Source organism: Gymnoscopelus microlampas (assembly GCF_963454915.1).
Source record: "Gymnoscopelus microlampas genome assembly, chromosome: 4".
In the NCBI taxonomy this organism is placed as follows: Eukaryota; Metazoa; Chordata; class Actinopteri; order Myctophiformes; family Myctophidae; genus Gymnoscopelus; species Gymnoscopelus microlampas.
In genome coordinates, this window is record NC_139941.1 from 15788756 (window position 1) to 15806456 (window position 17701).

General features: G+C 41.2%; 1 protein-coding gene across 1 annotated transcript; it reads left to right on the forward strand.

The window, feature by feature from the left end:
* Nucleotides 1–1231: 1231 nt before the first annotated feature.
* LOC311043311 (large ribosomal subunit protein P2-like) lies at nucleotides 1232–1585 on the forward strand (the record flags this gene model as incomplete). Its single annotated transcript, XM_084054503.1, has 1 exon — nucleotides 1232–1585. One exon carries the CDS (start codon nucleotides 1232–1234, stop codon nucleotides 1583–1585), a length of 354 nt encoding a protein of 117 aa, XP_083910629.1.
* Between the last annotated feature and the right edge of the window lie 16116 nt (nucleotides 1586–17701).

Here is a 17701-nt window from a genome sequence, read left to right on the forward strand (position 1 = left end):
ATAACCGAAACGATGAACCACATAAGTGTTATTTTATACTTTGATCACGAGCAATACTAGTGAAAGTAGCAGATCTACAGTACAAGCTCACAACATGCCGCGTTGCGACCCGTTTTGAGCTTGTACATAGATGGTCTAGTTTCACAATTTTTGATATTTAAAAAAATAGGGATAGACTATTAATCAATTATTTATTAAATTGTTGATTATCGATAATTTGCTTTATTTACTAATTAGCTTAATTAACTGTTGCCGATCAGGCCACACAGCACAGCAGGAAAAGCCAGTCTGCCTCTGCATTTGCTCAGCAACTCTCAGCAGTAGGGTGCAACAGAAGATTTCGCTCAGTTCACCTGCATTGTTTATCTAAGAAGGAGAAATTCCTCCAGAATGATGTAGGGGCTGTGAATGCAAAAACTGAAAGAAAAGCAGAAAAATAAATGTGCACAATCACTTGCATGTGTGTCAATGTCACCGTTCGTCTGACCTCAAACTTGGCACCCGAGGGAGTGCGGTGCCCAGCATCGAGTCAGACGGATAAGTGGTTGTCCAGAACCGCCGATCTGACCGATATGCCCATACAATGGGCATGCACCTCTATGGGCATAATACTGATGTCAATCAGGGATCTCCATATATGGGCATAAAGGGAATAATACAGAAATCTCCATATATGAAGGACAAACTGTGTCTTTCTGCAGAAAAGACAAACAAACACACAGGCAAGCACATAATCCCCCCTTGCCTTCGGCCTGGCAGAGACATAATTATAGGTTTTGCCAAATGGCCACATAGTCAGTGTTGCCAGATTCTGTAAGAGAAACAAGCAACCAGGTCTAGGAAAACCAGCCCAAAAGAAGCAACTATGGGCCACGTGAGCACTTTAACATACATCAGCTATTTGAAAATAGCCGATCTACAAGCTCACAACGCGTCGCACGCGACGCGTTGTGAGCTTGTAGATCGGCTATTTTTCAAATACAATCTTGCGGGGGAATTATAATAAGCAGATCTGGCAACCCTGAACACAGTTTGAGTTACGTTCATTGTGTATGCCACCTAGTGACGTATAATGTCATCATCATGTAATGACATCACAACGCCATCATCACAACAATATAAATGAACGACGTTTCGTGTCAGTTCAGACTGAGCTTCCATATGCGCCGTTAGATCACCTGTACTTCCTCTGCACTCGCCGTCTTTAACAGTTTTCCCACGTTTTCCAAACATGCGCTACGTTGCCGCTTACCTCCTGGCTCTCCTCAATCACAACAACGCCAGCCCCTCTGCACAGGACATCAAGGACATCCTGGCCGTGGTAGGCAGTGAGGCCGACGATGAACGCTTGAACAAGGTCATCGGCGAACTGAAAGGAAAGAACATCAATCAGCTAATAGACTCCGGCCATCTCAAGTTGTCCTCCGCACCAGCAGGCGGTGCTGTAGGTGCATCTGCCACTGCAGGGGCCAGTGAAGCCGGAGCTGCACCTGCTGCTGCTGCTGCTGCTGTGGAAGAGGAGGACGAGAAGAAAGAGGACGCTGAAGAGTCAGACGACGACATGGGCTTCGGACTCTTTGACTGAGCCACTGATTCTCAACCTGTTTTTCATTTCAGGTACGCCCCGGTTGATTTGCATTATTAGACCATACAGAGACCCCCATTTGATATCTATGGGACCCCGCATATCGGCAATGTACAATCCTCAGGGTGAAATGCGGGTCCATTTGGTTCTATTTGTACACTCTCAGAGTTACAGACCCGTAGCGGTCCATTTGGACCCCCTGGTGGACCCCGGACCTGATGTTGAGAACCAGTGGAATAATCTGCTTTTTCAACGTTGAAAAGGGAATAAAAATGTTTAAAACAACACACGATTTAAAAAGAAGTTTGAAATAAGCAAAACGTAACTTCAGTCTGTGTACTGGGGGAAGGTCATGTATATCTTTGGAGGATACGACCAAGCTGACTAGATAATGCTAATGACATTGACAAGAACACCATCACAATGGCCTGGTCTTGAAGTAACACCAGAGGCACTCCGGCACCTTTTCAAAAAATGTCTCTCTGTCAGCACCACCAGTACAAAGATGTTTGTATTTGAGGGCATAGGGGAACGACAAGGACGAGGACTACTTAGTAGTAGACTGTTCATGGATATATGAACAGAGGCCAATTGCTGGCTGAGCATGCTTTCTGCTCAGCTTCTTTCAGAAAGAGATGCTGGTTGGTGGCATGGCAGCCTCTGCCTAATGGAGAGCTGTACATATTTTCCGGCTATACCACGACAGGAACATCAACGGTCCTGCCACAGATGTACCACTCCCGAGAGAACCCCGACTGGCCTCAACACTGCCTGGTATGCGAACTGTATCCACACATTTCCGTGTTGCCACCAATGCTGTACCGCTACTGGCTCACCTTGCCAGTGAGAAGCCGCCACAAATCCCTCCTTCCCCAAAAGCCTCTGCCAAATATGATGGGAACAGTTTTTTTTCCTCCAATCATTTTAATGTCTCAAAATACACTAACGTGAATCCAACTTATTAGTACAGATACTTTGTAAACGAACCAACAATTTACACTTATGCTGTCAAACTAATCTATGAAGCCATCAAAGCTGCATAATCATTTGGAGGCAACCCATAGGCACTTAAAATGTAAAGGTCTGGTGAAATGAAAAATGCACTTTTAGAGCATACCCATGGTCATCATATGGGCATACTGTACCTAACAATATACAGTATGTCAAAAAAAATTACAAAATAATATATCGTCGCTGTCCAGCAGGAACCAGCTAACTCCATTTTCAGTTTTGTTTTTCATAAATCAACGCTATTGAACACCCTTTACGTTTGTGTAATAAAAAAAAAGAATTGAACCAATGAAAAGTATTAAAAAGCGCCACTGACAAAACCTCCCAACTCCATTGGATCCTCAAACTGTCCGTCAAACCAGGCAACTCCCCCCTCTCCTCTCCTGCTGCCGTTCCACAGCACAGCGCACTGCGCAGTGAGCGAACACAAACAGAGGAGGAGCGCAGCACATAAACAAACCGTAACAACCTCTTTGCAGAAGTTATTGTAATATTTAAAGTCGTGTTTATTATTGTGGGCCTATATAATAAGTGTCATGAAGCATCAGGGCATTAATTCACACGTTGTGATGCATTGTGAGCTTGGAGATCCATTGTTAGCATCTAGGAATTTAGCCCCATTTGAAACCTCTCCCTCAGCAGCAATGGAGCTATTGTCAGCTGATCGTACTCCTAACTCCACTTGAGCTGGATTTGGGTAAAGTGGTGATAGTATAATGACACATTATCTGACAATATATATAAAGTCACTATACCATCTTTGATGACGCAGTATTGCTTTGTTTTAAAAATATAAGGTTTTCTTCATTTCCTGAAAAAAATATATTTAGTTTTTTCATTTCCTGAAAAATTAGCGTTTTGGAGTTAGCTGAACTACTACGTTTTTGAAAGATGTGTCTAGCAGACGGTGCAGTATTACTCACTGTAAACTTAATCAGCACAAATGTATGTATCTGAAAACATTTTAGGTTAGAATTAAGCAACTTGGTAACAAACATTCTGCACAGTGGCTGTCTCTCTCTCCCTTGGCCAGCGTATGCCTGCAGGATACAAACAATAACACTGTGCACCACGTGAGTGAGATTCTACTGTGCCATAGCCTGAAGGGATGGAACCTTCTGATTGGTTGCGAGGGCGTTTCAGACTGAGACTTCAAAATAAAATGATGACCGAAAATGTCATTTCACTGGACCTTTCAGTCTTAAAAACAATCTGAAATTGAACATGGGTATTGACCATTGGCATATGCAAGGACTGTGGACGCTGATTCTTAACTTTCTCCAACTGGAAGGTGTTTAGTACATTTCTGTACAGTCCCCTCTGGCTATGGGATCTGTAGTCACATTGCCTGGACAGAAGGTGGGTGGAAATGTGGGTATATGGACTAGTAACGATATAGTTCCTTCCTTCCAACACCAAACCGTTCACTTAATCCTGTTCCTCTCCTCCTCTTACTTCCTCTTCTGCCAGTGTCAACGTTCTGGGTCAGTGAACGGGCCAGATGGCTGCTGAAAACATGCTGCTCTTTATCTCCCTCCATTCCATTCATCCCTCTTTACCCCCTACCCCACCGCTACCTCTCTCAGAACTGCTGAAACTCTTCTCCCACCTTTATCTTTCTGTACCCACATATGGAGATCTCTATCTGTCTGTCCTTGTCCCTTGTTTTGCCCATGTCATCAATAAATGACCATATATGGGCATGCCCCTTTTTCATTTCAGGGACCCCCAGTGTGATATGCATTATAGGCCCCCCATTTGGTACTATTTGTTTTTTATCTGCCGATCCATACATGGGCATATCGGTCGGATCAGCAGTATTATGGGCATGGTAAATAATGGTAAATGGTGCATTTATATAGCACGTTTATCCAAGGCGCTTTACATAGATTGTGCATTACATTCTCCCATTCACACACCGATGGCAGAGGAAACCACGCAATGCACCAACCTGCTCATCGGGAGCAATTAGGGGTTCAATGTCTTGCTCAAGGACACTTCCACACTAACTCTGGGGGAGCCCCCCAGCCCGGGATCGAACTGGGAACCTTGCGGTTTCCTGTTCACTCTACCCGGCCGCTCTACCCCTGAGCATATCGGTTGTATCGGCGGTTCTGGACAACAGCCATCAGACCGTCTCGACGGCGGGAACTGCACTCCGACGGGTCCTCTGTGACGCGTGAGTCGAGTTTGAAGTCGGTCGGTCGGACATTTCTTTTTTTTATTTTTTTTTATTTTTATTTTTTTCTTGAGATACATGAACTGCAGATGCGCAGACAGATGGACAGAGATGTCGCGCATTTATAGTAGGATGGTGGGGGACAGGGAGGATGCAGCTCTTCTCAGTTGCCCAGAGCTCTATACTGTCAAGTCTTTCCAAGAGTTCCCAACCCTGACGGCTGTGCTTCTCCACACTTATCTCCCCAGGAAAAGAGAGAGAGAGAGACGGAGTGTCTGGGCCCAACAACACTTCCCCTCCCTCTGTTCCCCCCGTGGTGGTGTCTCTCTCCTCTTCATCACCTCTTTCTCTCCTCATCATGCTCCTTCAGCCCCAGACACAGACACCCCACGTTCCTTAACCACTTTCAACATGATACTGACATGACACTGACCATGATATCGACCATGATACTGACTGAGGTGCTTTTACGTTACTTGAGTATTTCCATTTTTCAATACTCTATACTTTTACTCCGCTAGCCTATACCTCAGAGGCAAATATTGTGCTTTTTACTCCACTACAATTATTTGAAAACTAAACTAAAGTTACTTTGTTGATTTAGATTATTATCAATCTACAAAACATATACACTTACGACGTGACATGTTGTGTGCTTGTAGATCGGCTATTTCCAAATGATTTGGAAAACATTTTTTAACTTAAAAAAAAATGTGAAATGGGACATTCTGCATAACGAGTACTTTTACTTCAGCATACGTTGATGCCAATACTTTTGTACTTTTACTCAAGTCAAATTTTGAATACAGGACTTTTACCTGTAACAGATTATTTCTACATTGTAGTATTGCTACTTTTAAAAAAAAAGTACGTAAAAAAAAGTAGTATGATCATGTGACTACTCCCAACAGGAAGCAGCCGGACGGCCATTTTATAAGCATGTCCCTGCTGAGGAAGGCCTCACTGATGCCTGTGTTTGTTTGTTGACAGATTTTCAACTCATCGTGGATTTTTAATCAATGATTCTCAACCTTTTCAATGTCAAGGAGCCCCAATTAATGCATTAGACCATGGACCCCCATTTGAGACTTTGAAAAACAAGAAATGTCTGGGACCCCAATCTGCACTCTAAAAACTTCTGTGTGAATTTAACTCTGAAAGGGTTAGGGCACCAATGGAACCAAATGGACCCGTAAGGGTCGCATCGCAGAGTTACAGGACCCCTGGTGGTCCCCGGACCTAACGTTGAGAAACAGTGGATTAAGGATTTGATCGACATCACGAAGGATCTGTCAGAGAAACGAGCAAGACAACCTGCTAAAGGTAGGAATGTGTCCCTGCATTGATGAGAGTGTGTTGTTGGATTGCTATAGGCTCTATGCACAGCAGCCATATTGTGAAGAAATTCACAGGTGTTGCCAATGATACTAATGAAGGCTTTGTTCCATTCTGCAGAGTCAGGGTGCTGATAGTGTGTATGTTGGCTCACTGGAAACACTCTGCTACACCAGTGACATAACATTGGGGTTAGGGTTAACTCTGAGTGTACAAATGGAACCAAATGGACCCTTACGGGTCCATTTGGTTCCATTTGTACACTCTCAGAGTTATGGGGGTTGTGGAAATTAAAAAGTCTGAGAACCACTGTGCTACTCTAAATGGAACAGAGCCTTCATTAGTATCATTGGTAACACCTGTGAAGGAAGTGATAATATGGCTGCTGTGCATAGAGCCTATCGTGTTGCTGCTGCTTTTGGGTGTTGTTGTTTGCTGTTGTATAGTGTGTTGTTTTGTTGCATTTGTGTTGATGTTGTTTCTTTATTGTTGCTATTGCATTGCTGTTGCTGTGTGTTGTGACTTGTGTGTTGTTGCATTTGTGTTGCTTTCTTTTATTAGAGTATTGTTGTACAGTTGTTCTATTTGTCTGTACCCCTATATCTGCTATTTTCAGGGGAAGTTGTCCCCAGAATATAGATGCTGGGGTTTAAGTGGTCAGTCTGTATACATGTGTTGGTTTGGTTTTTAGAAGGATTGAAGCTTCTTGCTGTGTGTGGTGAATACCTTTTTATCTGCAGCATTAGTGTGTGTGTGTGTGTGTGTGTGTGTGTGTGTGTGTGTGTGTGTGTGTGTGTGTGTGTGTGTGTGTGTGTGTGTGTGTGTGTGTGTGTGTGTGTGTGTGTGTGTGTGTGTGTGTGTGTGTGTGTCTCTCTCTCTCTCTCTCTCTCTCTCTCTCTCTCTCTCTCTCTCTCTCTCTCTCTCATATGATTATTTACCTTTGCTTATTGTAAATTGCTCCGTATAAGAGCGTCTAAATTGTTTCTCTATTGCTCAAAAGTTACTGTTGAATGTAACTCCATGGAACCTTATAGATCAGCTGAATGCTATACCCTATGGACCAATTATGTGTCTATGCAAATATTGTATTTCAAGATCTGAGCTGTACTGTATGTGTACAAAATAATATATATATATATATATATATATATATATATATATATATATATATATATATATATGATTATTTACCTTTGCTTATTGTAAATTGCTCCGTATAAGAGCGTCTAAATTGTTTCTCTATTGCTCAAAAGTTACTGTTGAATGTAACTCCATGGAACCTTATAGATCAGCTGAATGCTATACCCTATGGACCAATTATGTGTCTATGCAAATATTGTATTTCAAGATCTGAGCTGTACTGTATGTGTACAAAATAATATATATATATATATATATATATATATATATATATATATATATATATATATATATATATATATATATATATATATATATATACATACAGTATACACAATTCACCATGCACCATTTCTGAAAGAAACGGAGGGTATGAAGGGTAGAAAGTCTGAGTATGCCAAACATAACCCCGTGTTTTGTAGTCTGCACTGAAACTCTCTCACAGCCAATATAAGCCACAGTAGATGACTTTTTGTGCAACTCCTGATGGAAGTTGGAGGGAGCGAGAAGAGTTGAAGTGGGTCAGTGGCAAAGAAACAGCTCCTCCAAAAGACGTCCATATCGCATGAGGCTTTGTGTTTGGGTGCTTTGAAATTCCTCGAGAGGCTCCAGGAAGACGGGTTTTTAGATTATTCGTCAAGGCAGCAAATATGGACGTCTTTGGTTCTTACGAAATACATGGACATTGTGGAGTTGACAGGTTTTGCTGGTGACAACAAAACGGCTTTTGTTTTGCTCCCCCTGTCTCCATAGTATGGTTTCTAAAATTCAATATGTCACAATGCACAAAATTAAACACCACTACTACTATTCTAGTCACTTAAATGTGCTTTTTTTTTACGGTGGTTCTCAAACTTTTTCATGTCAAGGACCCCCAAAATGCCGTGTATTTGGCTGCGGACCCCCATCTCAAAATATGTTGTTCCAGGGACCCCCAGAAGCAAAGATTTGAGTTTCAAATGTTGGCTTTAAAAATATGTATTCAAAGGTTTGCACAAATCTTCATGAATTTTCAAAAATAGCAGATCTACAAGCTCATAGCGCGGCACCGAGTGCCGCGCTATGAGCTTGTATATCTGCTATTTTTGAATAGCCAAAGTATAAAAGCTTAAAGTGGTTAACATTATTGTGATGCTATATTAACACATTTTGCTGGGGACCCCCATGGAACCCCCCCCCGCCAAGGACTGTGGGGGACTGTGTGTGTGTGTGTGCTAGCGAGCGTGCATGTGAGTGCGTGCACAGAATCTGTTAGAATCTGTTAGCCAGTAAGGCTAGTTAGGGCCCTTACACACACACCCCTACACGCATAGACCCCTGGCTGTCTGATAAACTGTCTGATAAAAGACTATTGTGCTTCAGAGTGCAAAGAGGGGTTGCCTGAGAGCATTTCTACAGATTTGTATCAACAGAGCTGTGTTTTTATGGTTTTATGTCTTCATGTAGTCTGGCATTTGCTGGGAGCAGATTTATTCGATGAGATACTAAATTGCTTTAAGACTGCATTTGGCAAACTGCAATAATAGCTATACTGTACACTCTTATCTCTGAAGAAAGACACTGAAGATGTTTTATGGAACACGTACTTTAGCAGGAGGTTGAAACTTGTGGATTGAACCTGACCTGTTTACACAATTTACCTCTCCACAAGGTTTGTTGACAGCAATTTAAATGATAATAGGTAGAGGTGTGGCATCAAGGACAAATGTACAATACAAAACAAATACATCAAATTCTCTCATAATAAACATAACCAGTGACTAATTAACCTTTTAAGACCGGGAACACATCTGTGTGTCATTTTTTGATTTTGTTGGGCTATTCAAAAATAGCAGATATACAAGCTCATAAAGCTCATAAAGATCAACATTTTTGTTTAAGGTAAATTCCTATGTGTGTGTGCTAGCGAGCGTGCATGTGAGTGCGTGCACAGAATCTGTTGTATCGTATAGCCAGTAAGGCTAGTTAGGGCCCCTACACACACACCCCTCAATGCATAGACCCCTGGCTGTCTGATAAACTGTCTGATAAAAGACTATTCTGCTTCAGAGTGCAAAGAGGGTTGCCTGAGAGCATTTCTGCAGATTTATATCAACAGAGCTGTGTTTTTATGGTTTTATGTCTTCATGTAGTCTGGCATCTGAGCTTGTAGTAGATCCGCTATTTTTTTTAAATCATGAAAAGTTGTGCAAATATTTGTTTTTTTCCCCCCTTTTTTTGGGCGGACATCTGTAAATCTAATCTTTGCTTCTGGGGGTTCCTGGAACTAAATATTTTACAAATGTTCGCTTTAAAAAATAGATTTTGCCACGAAATTTCACGAGTTTTCAAAAATAGCAGATCTACAAGCTCATAGCGCGGCACTCAGTGCTGTGCTATGAGCTTGTATATCTGTTCCCGGTCTTAATGGGTTAAGTGAACCTACTGCAACTTGACTGATAACATTTATTTTATATATCCAGCTTTTCAGAGAGATAGACATTTACGATAGAACTGATGGACTTGATGTCAGTAGATAATTCCACAGGGCTGCTGCATAGCATAACACAGCATTTCCCTTCAATACAGCTCTTACAACAGCGAGGTACAAAGTCAATAGAACTACGTCTGCCGGGAATACCTGTGTGTAACATTAACCTTGGGGAAAGTTTCTGCATAAATATTTGGATACTGAAAGGGCAACATGAGGGGTCGCAGTGGCATTAATGTGTCCAAACAGGGGACGGAGCAGAGCTGAGGCTTATAGCAGAGGAGGGACACAAGGTGACCAGCCCAGGGGACACCCCAACGGAGCACACACCAAAAGATGAAACGTGGCGATCTGGCCACAACCAGTGTTGCCATGTCTGCTTGTTATAAGCAACCCTGGGCTTCTTTTTCTGTGAAGTTGCTTGTAAATGTTGGCAGTTGCGGGTTGCGTTTTTTTGGTGCTTGTTTCTAAAGTTTAGTTGCTTATTTGGGCTTGCTTCCAAAGTATTTAATTATTATTTAAAACCAGTGTTTCTCAAATGTTTTCATGTCATGGACCCCCAAATGAATATGTATTTGTCCCTATAACCCCTGTCTGAAAATGTTTTGTGCCAGGGATCCCCGTACCAGATTTAGCATGTTTGAAAAACTTTCCCATATATTCCACATTTTATTTACAGATTCATTTTTTAAATAGCAGATCTACAAGCTCACAACGCGTCGCATCGCAACGCGTTGTGAGCTTGTAGATCGGCTATTTTCTAATAGCCAAATTAAAGTGCTCATGTGACCTACAGTATAGTCGCTTCTTTTGGGCTTGTTTTCATAGACCTGTTTTGCTTATTCCTATCGCAAAATCTGGCAACGCTGGCCACAACTCAAGAGGTGATACTACCACCACTGGGGAGGGAGGCCCTCCCGACCTGGGGTCCTCAGCATGTTCCACAAAGAACACACTGATTTATTTCTCAAGCACACAGTGCAATAGCACTAGAGGTACAGTACCTGAAACCCATCAAACTGTTACTGTAGTGACCAAAACAAAAGTCACAAATTAACTCATTGAGTGCCATTGAAGTGTCTCACATGTTTTACCACAATGGCGCAACGTGCCAATGATGTGTTTGACGTGTTTTTGAAAAAAAAATGTAAAAAAAAACCCAAAACGTTCAGAACCCAAGATATCATCATCTGAAGATTTGCTGCTCCATTCACTTCTTGTTTAACTTATTACTGAAAAAGGCTGTATCTCGGCTCCTGACTTTTTTTTTTACTTTGTATTTTTCAATGTTATTATGTTATTTTCAAAAGGCAGACAATTAATGTCAACAAGGTCCAATGACCTCGTTGACATTTGTGAAACCACACAGTGCAACCCTCAGTGAAGCACCCATCAGGGGATCGATTATACTGGAGATAAATATTCTGTGACTACTTGGAAAAAGTTGAAAATTGAAAAATTGCTGGCACAGTTCGCAATTATTTTTTTATTTCATTTGCACTGAATGAGTTAAGACACCTCCCCCAATGCTCTGCTGTTGAGGAAATACACACTTCATACAGATGAACAAGATTGAAGCCCTTCAACCAAGGGGAGTCCTTGTTGCCCAAGAGGAATACAGGATGCCACATGAAACCCTAAAAAGAGAACTAGACATGACAGCTCTACAGTGCTCAATAGACTAACACAGACATGTGTTACAAACAAGACACTTAGCTTTAGACCAGCCTGGTCAGTCCGTGACCATACTGGTACTAAATGAAATAAAAACGCATAAAAGTCCTGAAGGACATGGAGATGTTTGCTGGAGGAGCACACAGTGCATCCAACCAACACCTTATCCACTCCGCTTCAGGGGCGGACTGGCCATATGGCATACCGGGCATATGCCCGGTGGGCCGCTGGGCCACCCAAAGAAAATGAAGAAGTAATAAATGTTTAAAAATATCTTTGCTACCGTTTTAGGATTATTACGGTAATGCCAAGGCTGAATTTTGGTCCCAGTCCGCCCCTGCTCCACTTCCAGCCAAGCAGCACTTAACGGGACGACGGTTTCAGACCAAACAAAGCAGCAGTGCCGGTCAGTTAATCGTACATAACAAGCCCCACATGATCTAGGGACACAGGACACAAGAGTTGTGTGACATCTCATTGCTCTGCTGTAGATCACTGCAATAAGACCAAACCAGTTTAGCCCGAGTATGGCTATCCTGCAGTGCAACTGGGAAGTGGTAGCACACTGAGGCTGAAATAGGAAAGCAAAATGTCAAGTTCATGAACACATGATACAGCTGACAATCGCGAAAAAAAAATATAGATATGGATAGACATACCTGCTCTGATAACTGATTAGACCAAAGCTCTGGCCTAACAGGCCAGCTTTGATGGAACAGGAGACAGCAATGGAGATAGTCAAAGAAACGCTTATAGGAAGAATTGAACTAAATTATTGTAATTACTGATAGTATGATTTTTAGATAGTATGGGGAAAGACACAGTGGATTCAAAGACAAAATACCACGCATCCTCAGTTTTTTGGTGCTGAGCCAAACTGCAAAAACAGAATCATGAAAAACATGATGGGGGCTCGCAACTCACTTTTAAATGCTCCACATTTTTATCCACAGCAGCAATACAACGTTTCGACCTTGCAGTCTTTTTCAATGACTTTCAAGTGACTTTTATGTCGCTTGACTTTCAATTAAAAAAATATGTTTACAAGTTGAAATTCTATAAATGGAGAAGGGAATTCTATACATGCCCATTGGAGTTTCGAAGAAACGCTCACACAGGAAGAATTTAGCTAATAAATAATAATTATTATTAATTATTATTACCCTCTTGTTTTTCATGAAAATCACAGTGGAGCCTTATGCCTGATTTATACTGGGTTACGCGCAACGTGTCACCCAACATATCTAGAATAATGTAGATCTGCTTTATTTATTTGTTTAGTGTGCAACACTACTAAGTATAACTCAGGGTTAATCATTTATACTGTGTGAGACAAGCCATGGCTCATGGCTCATAGCTCTGGGCATTTATACTCAAAACTCTGCTTGCCCGTATCATTTCAGGAGGTATAAGCCAAGTGGCTCCCTGCCTGCAAGACGCTCCAAATAATGTCCACGTGCCAAGAAAGAAAAAAGATCTGTCTCACAGGGATCGCCTCACACAGTATAAATAAAGCTTAAGTAAAGCTACAAGTTTCTCAAAATGACAAGCAACAGAGGAAAAGGGTGAGAATGTGGTCTCGTTTGAGCAAGCACATGTTGTTAATTAAAAAGCAACAAAACAAGTTTAGTAATTATGGATTCAACCAACAGCAGAACGGATGATATAACAAGGAAATACAGGACATCAAGAAAAGCATCCAGTTCACTCAGAAAGAGGCAGATGAACTACTCTAAACTTACTGCTGACTGCACTGAACAGAGAGGACATCAATACCATAAAGACCAAAGAACTTAAAGTCATTTTGGTCGTGCCAGTTTAATAGATCATTCAGGCTGACTCTAACCGAGGGTTTGGAGATGTGTATTCAACCATGTCCGTGCAAGTATAGCACCAGCCCCGGCATCAAATAATAAGAAAAGTTCAGTTATTAACAGTGTTGCTAGATCGGAATGTGAATCTCCAGCCCAATCGCAGTCTAAAAACCGCGCAATCTACCACAAAACAGCCCAAAATGTGTATTAGCATAAACCCAATTTACCATGATGTGACTTTTGCAACCTGTGGCCACAGGCCACAAGTAAAGTAGGACTACTTGGAAACCTCAGAAATGACTGCAATGTTTCCATTGTTTCTGTCAAAAGCAGCAACAATAAGCACAATAGGCCTATTATACAGTACGTGAATAAATATGTGTAAATTAATTAATAACTATAACTTATATAGTTATTAATTAGTTGGTAGACATGCGCGCACGCATGCACGCACGCACGAAGAAAATGTGTCTTTGGTTATACTGTATGAGCTGCCTTGAAATAATAGACAACACTCAAAATGGACATGTCTAAAACTCCCTTCTCTCTTTATAGAATTCTAGAATTTATAGAAGAAAACAACTTGAAAACATGATTTTTTTTTACTTGAAGAACATCAATTGGAGAAGCACGTATAGTCAGCTCGACTGGTTATTAAATCGATGAATAAAAACCTCCCCAACAATGAATGGGTGGGGAGGTTTGAAAGTTGCAAATGTCCAATTATTTCTGGTCAGGCCAGAGTGCATAAGTTCATAAGTCTAGACAGGAGTGGTAGGACTCCTATTCGATTTCTTGAGTTCTGTCACTCGATAAAATACCCCCTCAAAATGAGCATTGGATATGGGCAGAGTAAGAAGTCTGATGGCACCCAGTGCTACATTAAATCCTGAATAGCCACAGTTTGATAGAGGGATAGAATTACAGAGTGAATAAGTGGACTTCCTCCATTAGTTGTCCTCTAAGTTGTGAGTCTTGAATAGAGCTGCATTTTGAATGTTCCCATCCCAGCTTGTAAGGTATCAGAAAAAGCATCCAACGTTGTTGATTGAAGTTTGACAAGCAAGGTAGGATGCTATTCTGATTTGCTCGTCTTTTATAGTGCATCGCAGCTGTCACCACTGGCAGTGGTGGAAAAAGTAAAAGTATCAATACTGCAATATAGAAATACTCTGTTGCAAGTAAAAGTCCGGAATTCAAAATGTACTTGAATAAAAGTACAAAAGTATACAAAATGTATACAAATCTTTTCAGAATAGCAGATCTGCAAAGATGCGATGCATTGTGAGCGGCTATTTTCAGAAGCAAAAAAAGATTTAAAGATTTGCACACATTTTTTTTTCCAAAAAATAGTAGATATACAAGCTCATAGCGCGGCACTTGCACTTCTGCGCAGATGGCGGCTTTGCTGCTCTAAAAAACTGGATTGTGCGTGCTGTGAGCCATGTTGGCTATTTGGAGACCGCAGTTCTCCATTCTATACTGTAGCAAGGCATCCGGATTTTGCACAACGCAACGCAAAATGCCATTAAAATGGGTGTAAAAGCTTTTTCTTATTTTCCCCCCAATAACAGATGTGGTTATCTAAACCTTCCTATAGGCCTAGTTGGTTGATTGATTTTATTGACCAACAGTTTAAATGGATAGTTCACCCAAAGCGTTTATTTTTTTCTATCGATTAGTCTCCCCATTGAGATTTGAATTCCTGGATTTTTTTGTCGCATTCCTAAGCCAATAATTTGATGACCAGTGGACCGGTAGGCAGCGGTTCCGGTAGGAGATACAAAGGAGACTCTTTGTGTCTCCTATCAGAACCGCTGCCGGTCATGAAATTATTGTCTTAGGAATGCGACAAAAACTAAAAAAATATCCATGAATTCAAGTCTCCATGGGGTGACTAATCGATGGAAAAAATACATTTTGGGGGCGAACTATCCCTTTTCAGATACTGTGTGTCAGAGCACTATCCTTAGCCTGTACTGGTACCGCCATAACTAATGTATGTTATGCCACTGACATCGTCACTCAGTCACCGACAGCTGCGTTTAAATGGCTGCATGGCCCCGCTACGGTCCAGCCAACACTTTGCAGTTTGTTCAAGATAGGGCTGCAATACCGGCACATAACTGCTCTGGTTGAACAAATGTAGAGTGAATGCACTAAGTCTGTCATGGTTAAAGGCTGAGAAGAAGCTCAAGTTTTATTGATGTTCTTATGGAATGTATTAACCCATTAAGACCTGGAACCATCTGTGTTTCATTTTTTTTATTTGTTTGGCTATTTGTGGCAAAATCATGGATTATATATTTTTTAAAGCGAACATTTGTAAAATATTTAGTTCCAGGAACCCCCAGAAGCAAAGATTTGAGTTAGAAATGTCCACCAAAAAAACGTTTAAAAAAATATATATTTGCACAACTTTTCATGATTTTTCAAAAAATAGCAGATCTACAAGCTCATAGCACGGCACTCGGTGCCGCGCTATGAGCTTGTAGATCTGCTATTTTTGAATAGCCAAAGAAGTCTAAAAATGACACACGGATGCGTTCCAGGTCTTAAAGGGTTAAAATGTAAGACACCAAAGTTAAAGGCTGAGAGGAAGCTCAAGTTGAACATATTGATGTTCTTATGGAATGTATTAAAATTTAAGACGTCAACGTTTTTTCCTCAGAACATTACAGAAACAATTTACATCGCTACGGAACACGTCGTGCTTTGCAGGTCGCTTGGTTCTGCCTAGATCAAGGAAAAACATGCTTCGCTTAGACATACAGTCATTTTAGATGAGATGAGATTATACATATTGATCCCCAAAGGGGCAAATTCATACTGTCACAAGTGTACAGCATGCAGTTTAACAATTTAAACCCCCTGTATTATACTTAGTTGGGGTCCCCCAGGGCTCTATAGCCTACTAGTTCCCTCTACACCAAATCCCCTCGTCAAAAATAGCCGATCTACAAGCTCACAATGTGGCGCAATGTGACGCGTTGTGAGCTTGTAGATCGGCAATGTTTTGCCTTATGTTCGCCCCGGAATAGGGAAACTAGGGTTGGTTAAAATGGAGACAAACAAGCAAACAAGAAAATAAATAATGTGACACACTATTTTTATTATTATTTTTTGGCTTTTTCTGACCTTATTGAAGGTGTACAGTACATAGACAGGAAACGGGGAGAGAGAGACGGGGAATGACACGCAGCAAAGGTCGTTGGGATCGGGACTCGACCCCGTGACACGCTGTCAGGCTGCAATGGAGGCTAGGTGCCCGGACCGCCAGCGGTTCCGAGCCAGTGACACTTTATTTTAAGGTACACATATTAACTTAGTAAGCACCCATTAGCTCCACACAAGCCTTATTTTACACACTTTGAGCTATTGGGTGTTTTCTCTCTATAATTAAAGCTTAATGGTTAGTTCTGTATGAAAGTAGTTAGACCTGAATTAAAGTTATATATTTTGTTCAGTATGGGGCTAGGAAGTAGTTATAAGAACAGTTACTCTTTTGTGCGTAGACTTAATTAATCGTCTTTACAGCTGTGTAACTAAGTACATCATTACAGATAAGAAACACCTAGTAAAGCAAGCAAACAAACAAACAACAGCAAAACACAAAACGGTTTTACACCCCATTTTAAAGTGACTGACTATACCTTGAATAAACAAAGGCGAAGAGTTATTTGAGAAATTGGCAGGAATAACCTCCCATCCCCAACACAGGAGAGTAACTATACACACCCCATACTGACCAAAGGAACACGGGTTTATTCAGGGGAAACTACTTAAATGTACGCATGAATCAGGTGCTCATTGACTTATTGACAATAAACATCATTAATTGAATAATGAATGCAAAATGATGAGCTAAATAATAATCTTTATTGTCCCCGAAGAGATATTTGTCTGTTCAAAAGCAAAAAAAACACCAAAAAAACAAACATATAACCAAATGGCACAAAACAACACGACACAACACCAAGACAATACATGAGGTCCCCAGTCCCACTATACATATAAAACCATCCTAGTTTGTTTAATGCCACAATGGCTGAGGGGACAAAACTCCTACTAAAACAAACCCTTTCTCACTTCAAGGTTCAGTATCTTCGCCCAGATAGCAGGAGTTCTAAGTAGCGATACAGGGGGGGGATCAGTGTCAATTTGTTTCTGTTAGCCATGGACAGTATAGTGCAAAAAACATGCGGAACAATACAACAGAACAGGTTGAATAATGCTTTTGTACAGTAATAACAGAAGATAAGGGGCAACAGATAAGATCTGAACCTACGGATTACATGAAGTCTTTGCTGAAAACGTGTATGGATAGATTTAACGTGCTGATCAAACCTAAGTCTATTGTCCAAAGTGAGTCCAAGGTATGTGAAACTGTCAACCTGTTCTACTGTTTTACCATGAATGGTGGGTTAAGTCCAGTGTGGGTTATTTCAATAGGGGAGGGGTGGGGAGGATAGGGGGCAGGATTAATGGACTGT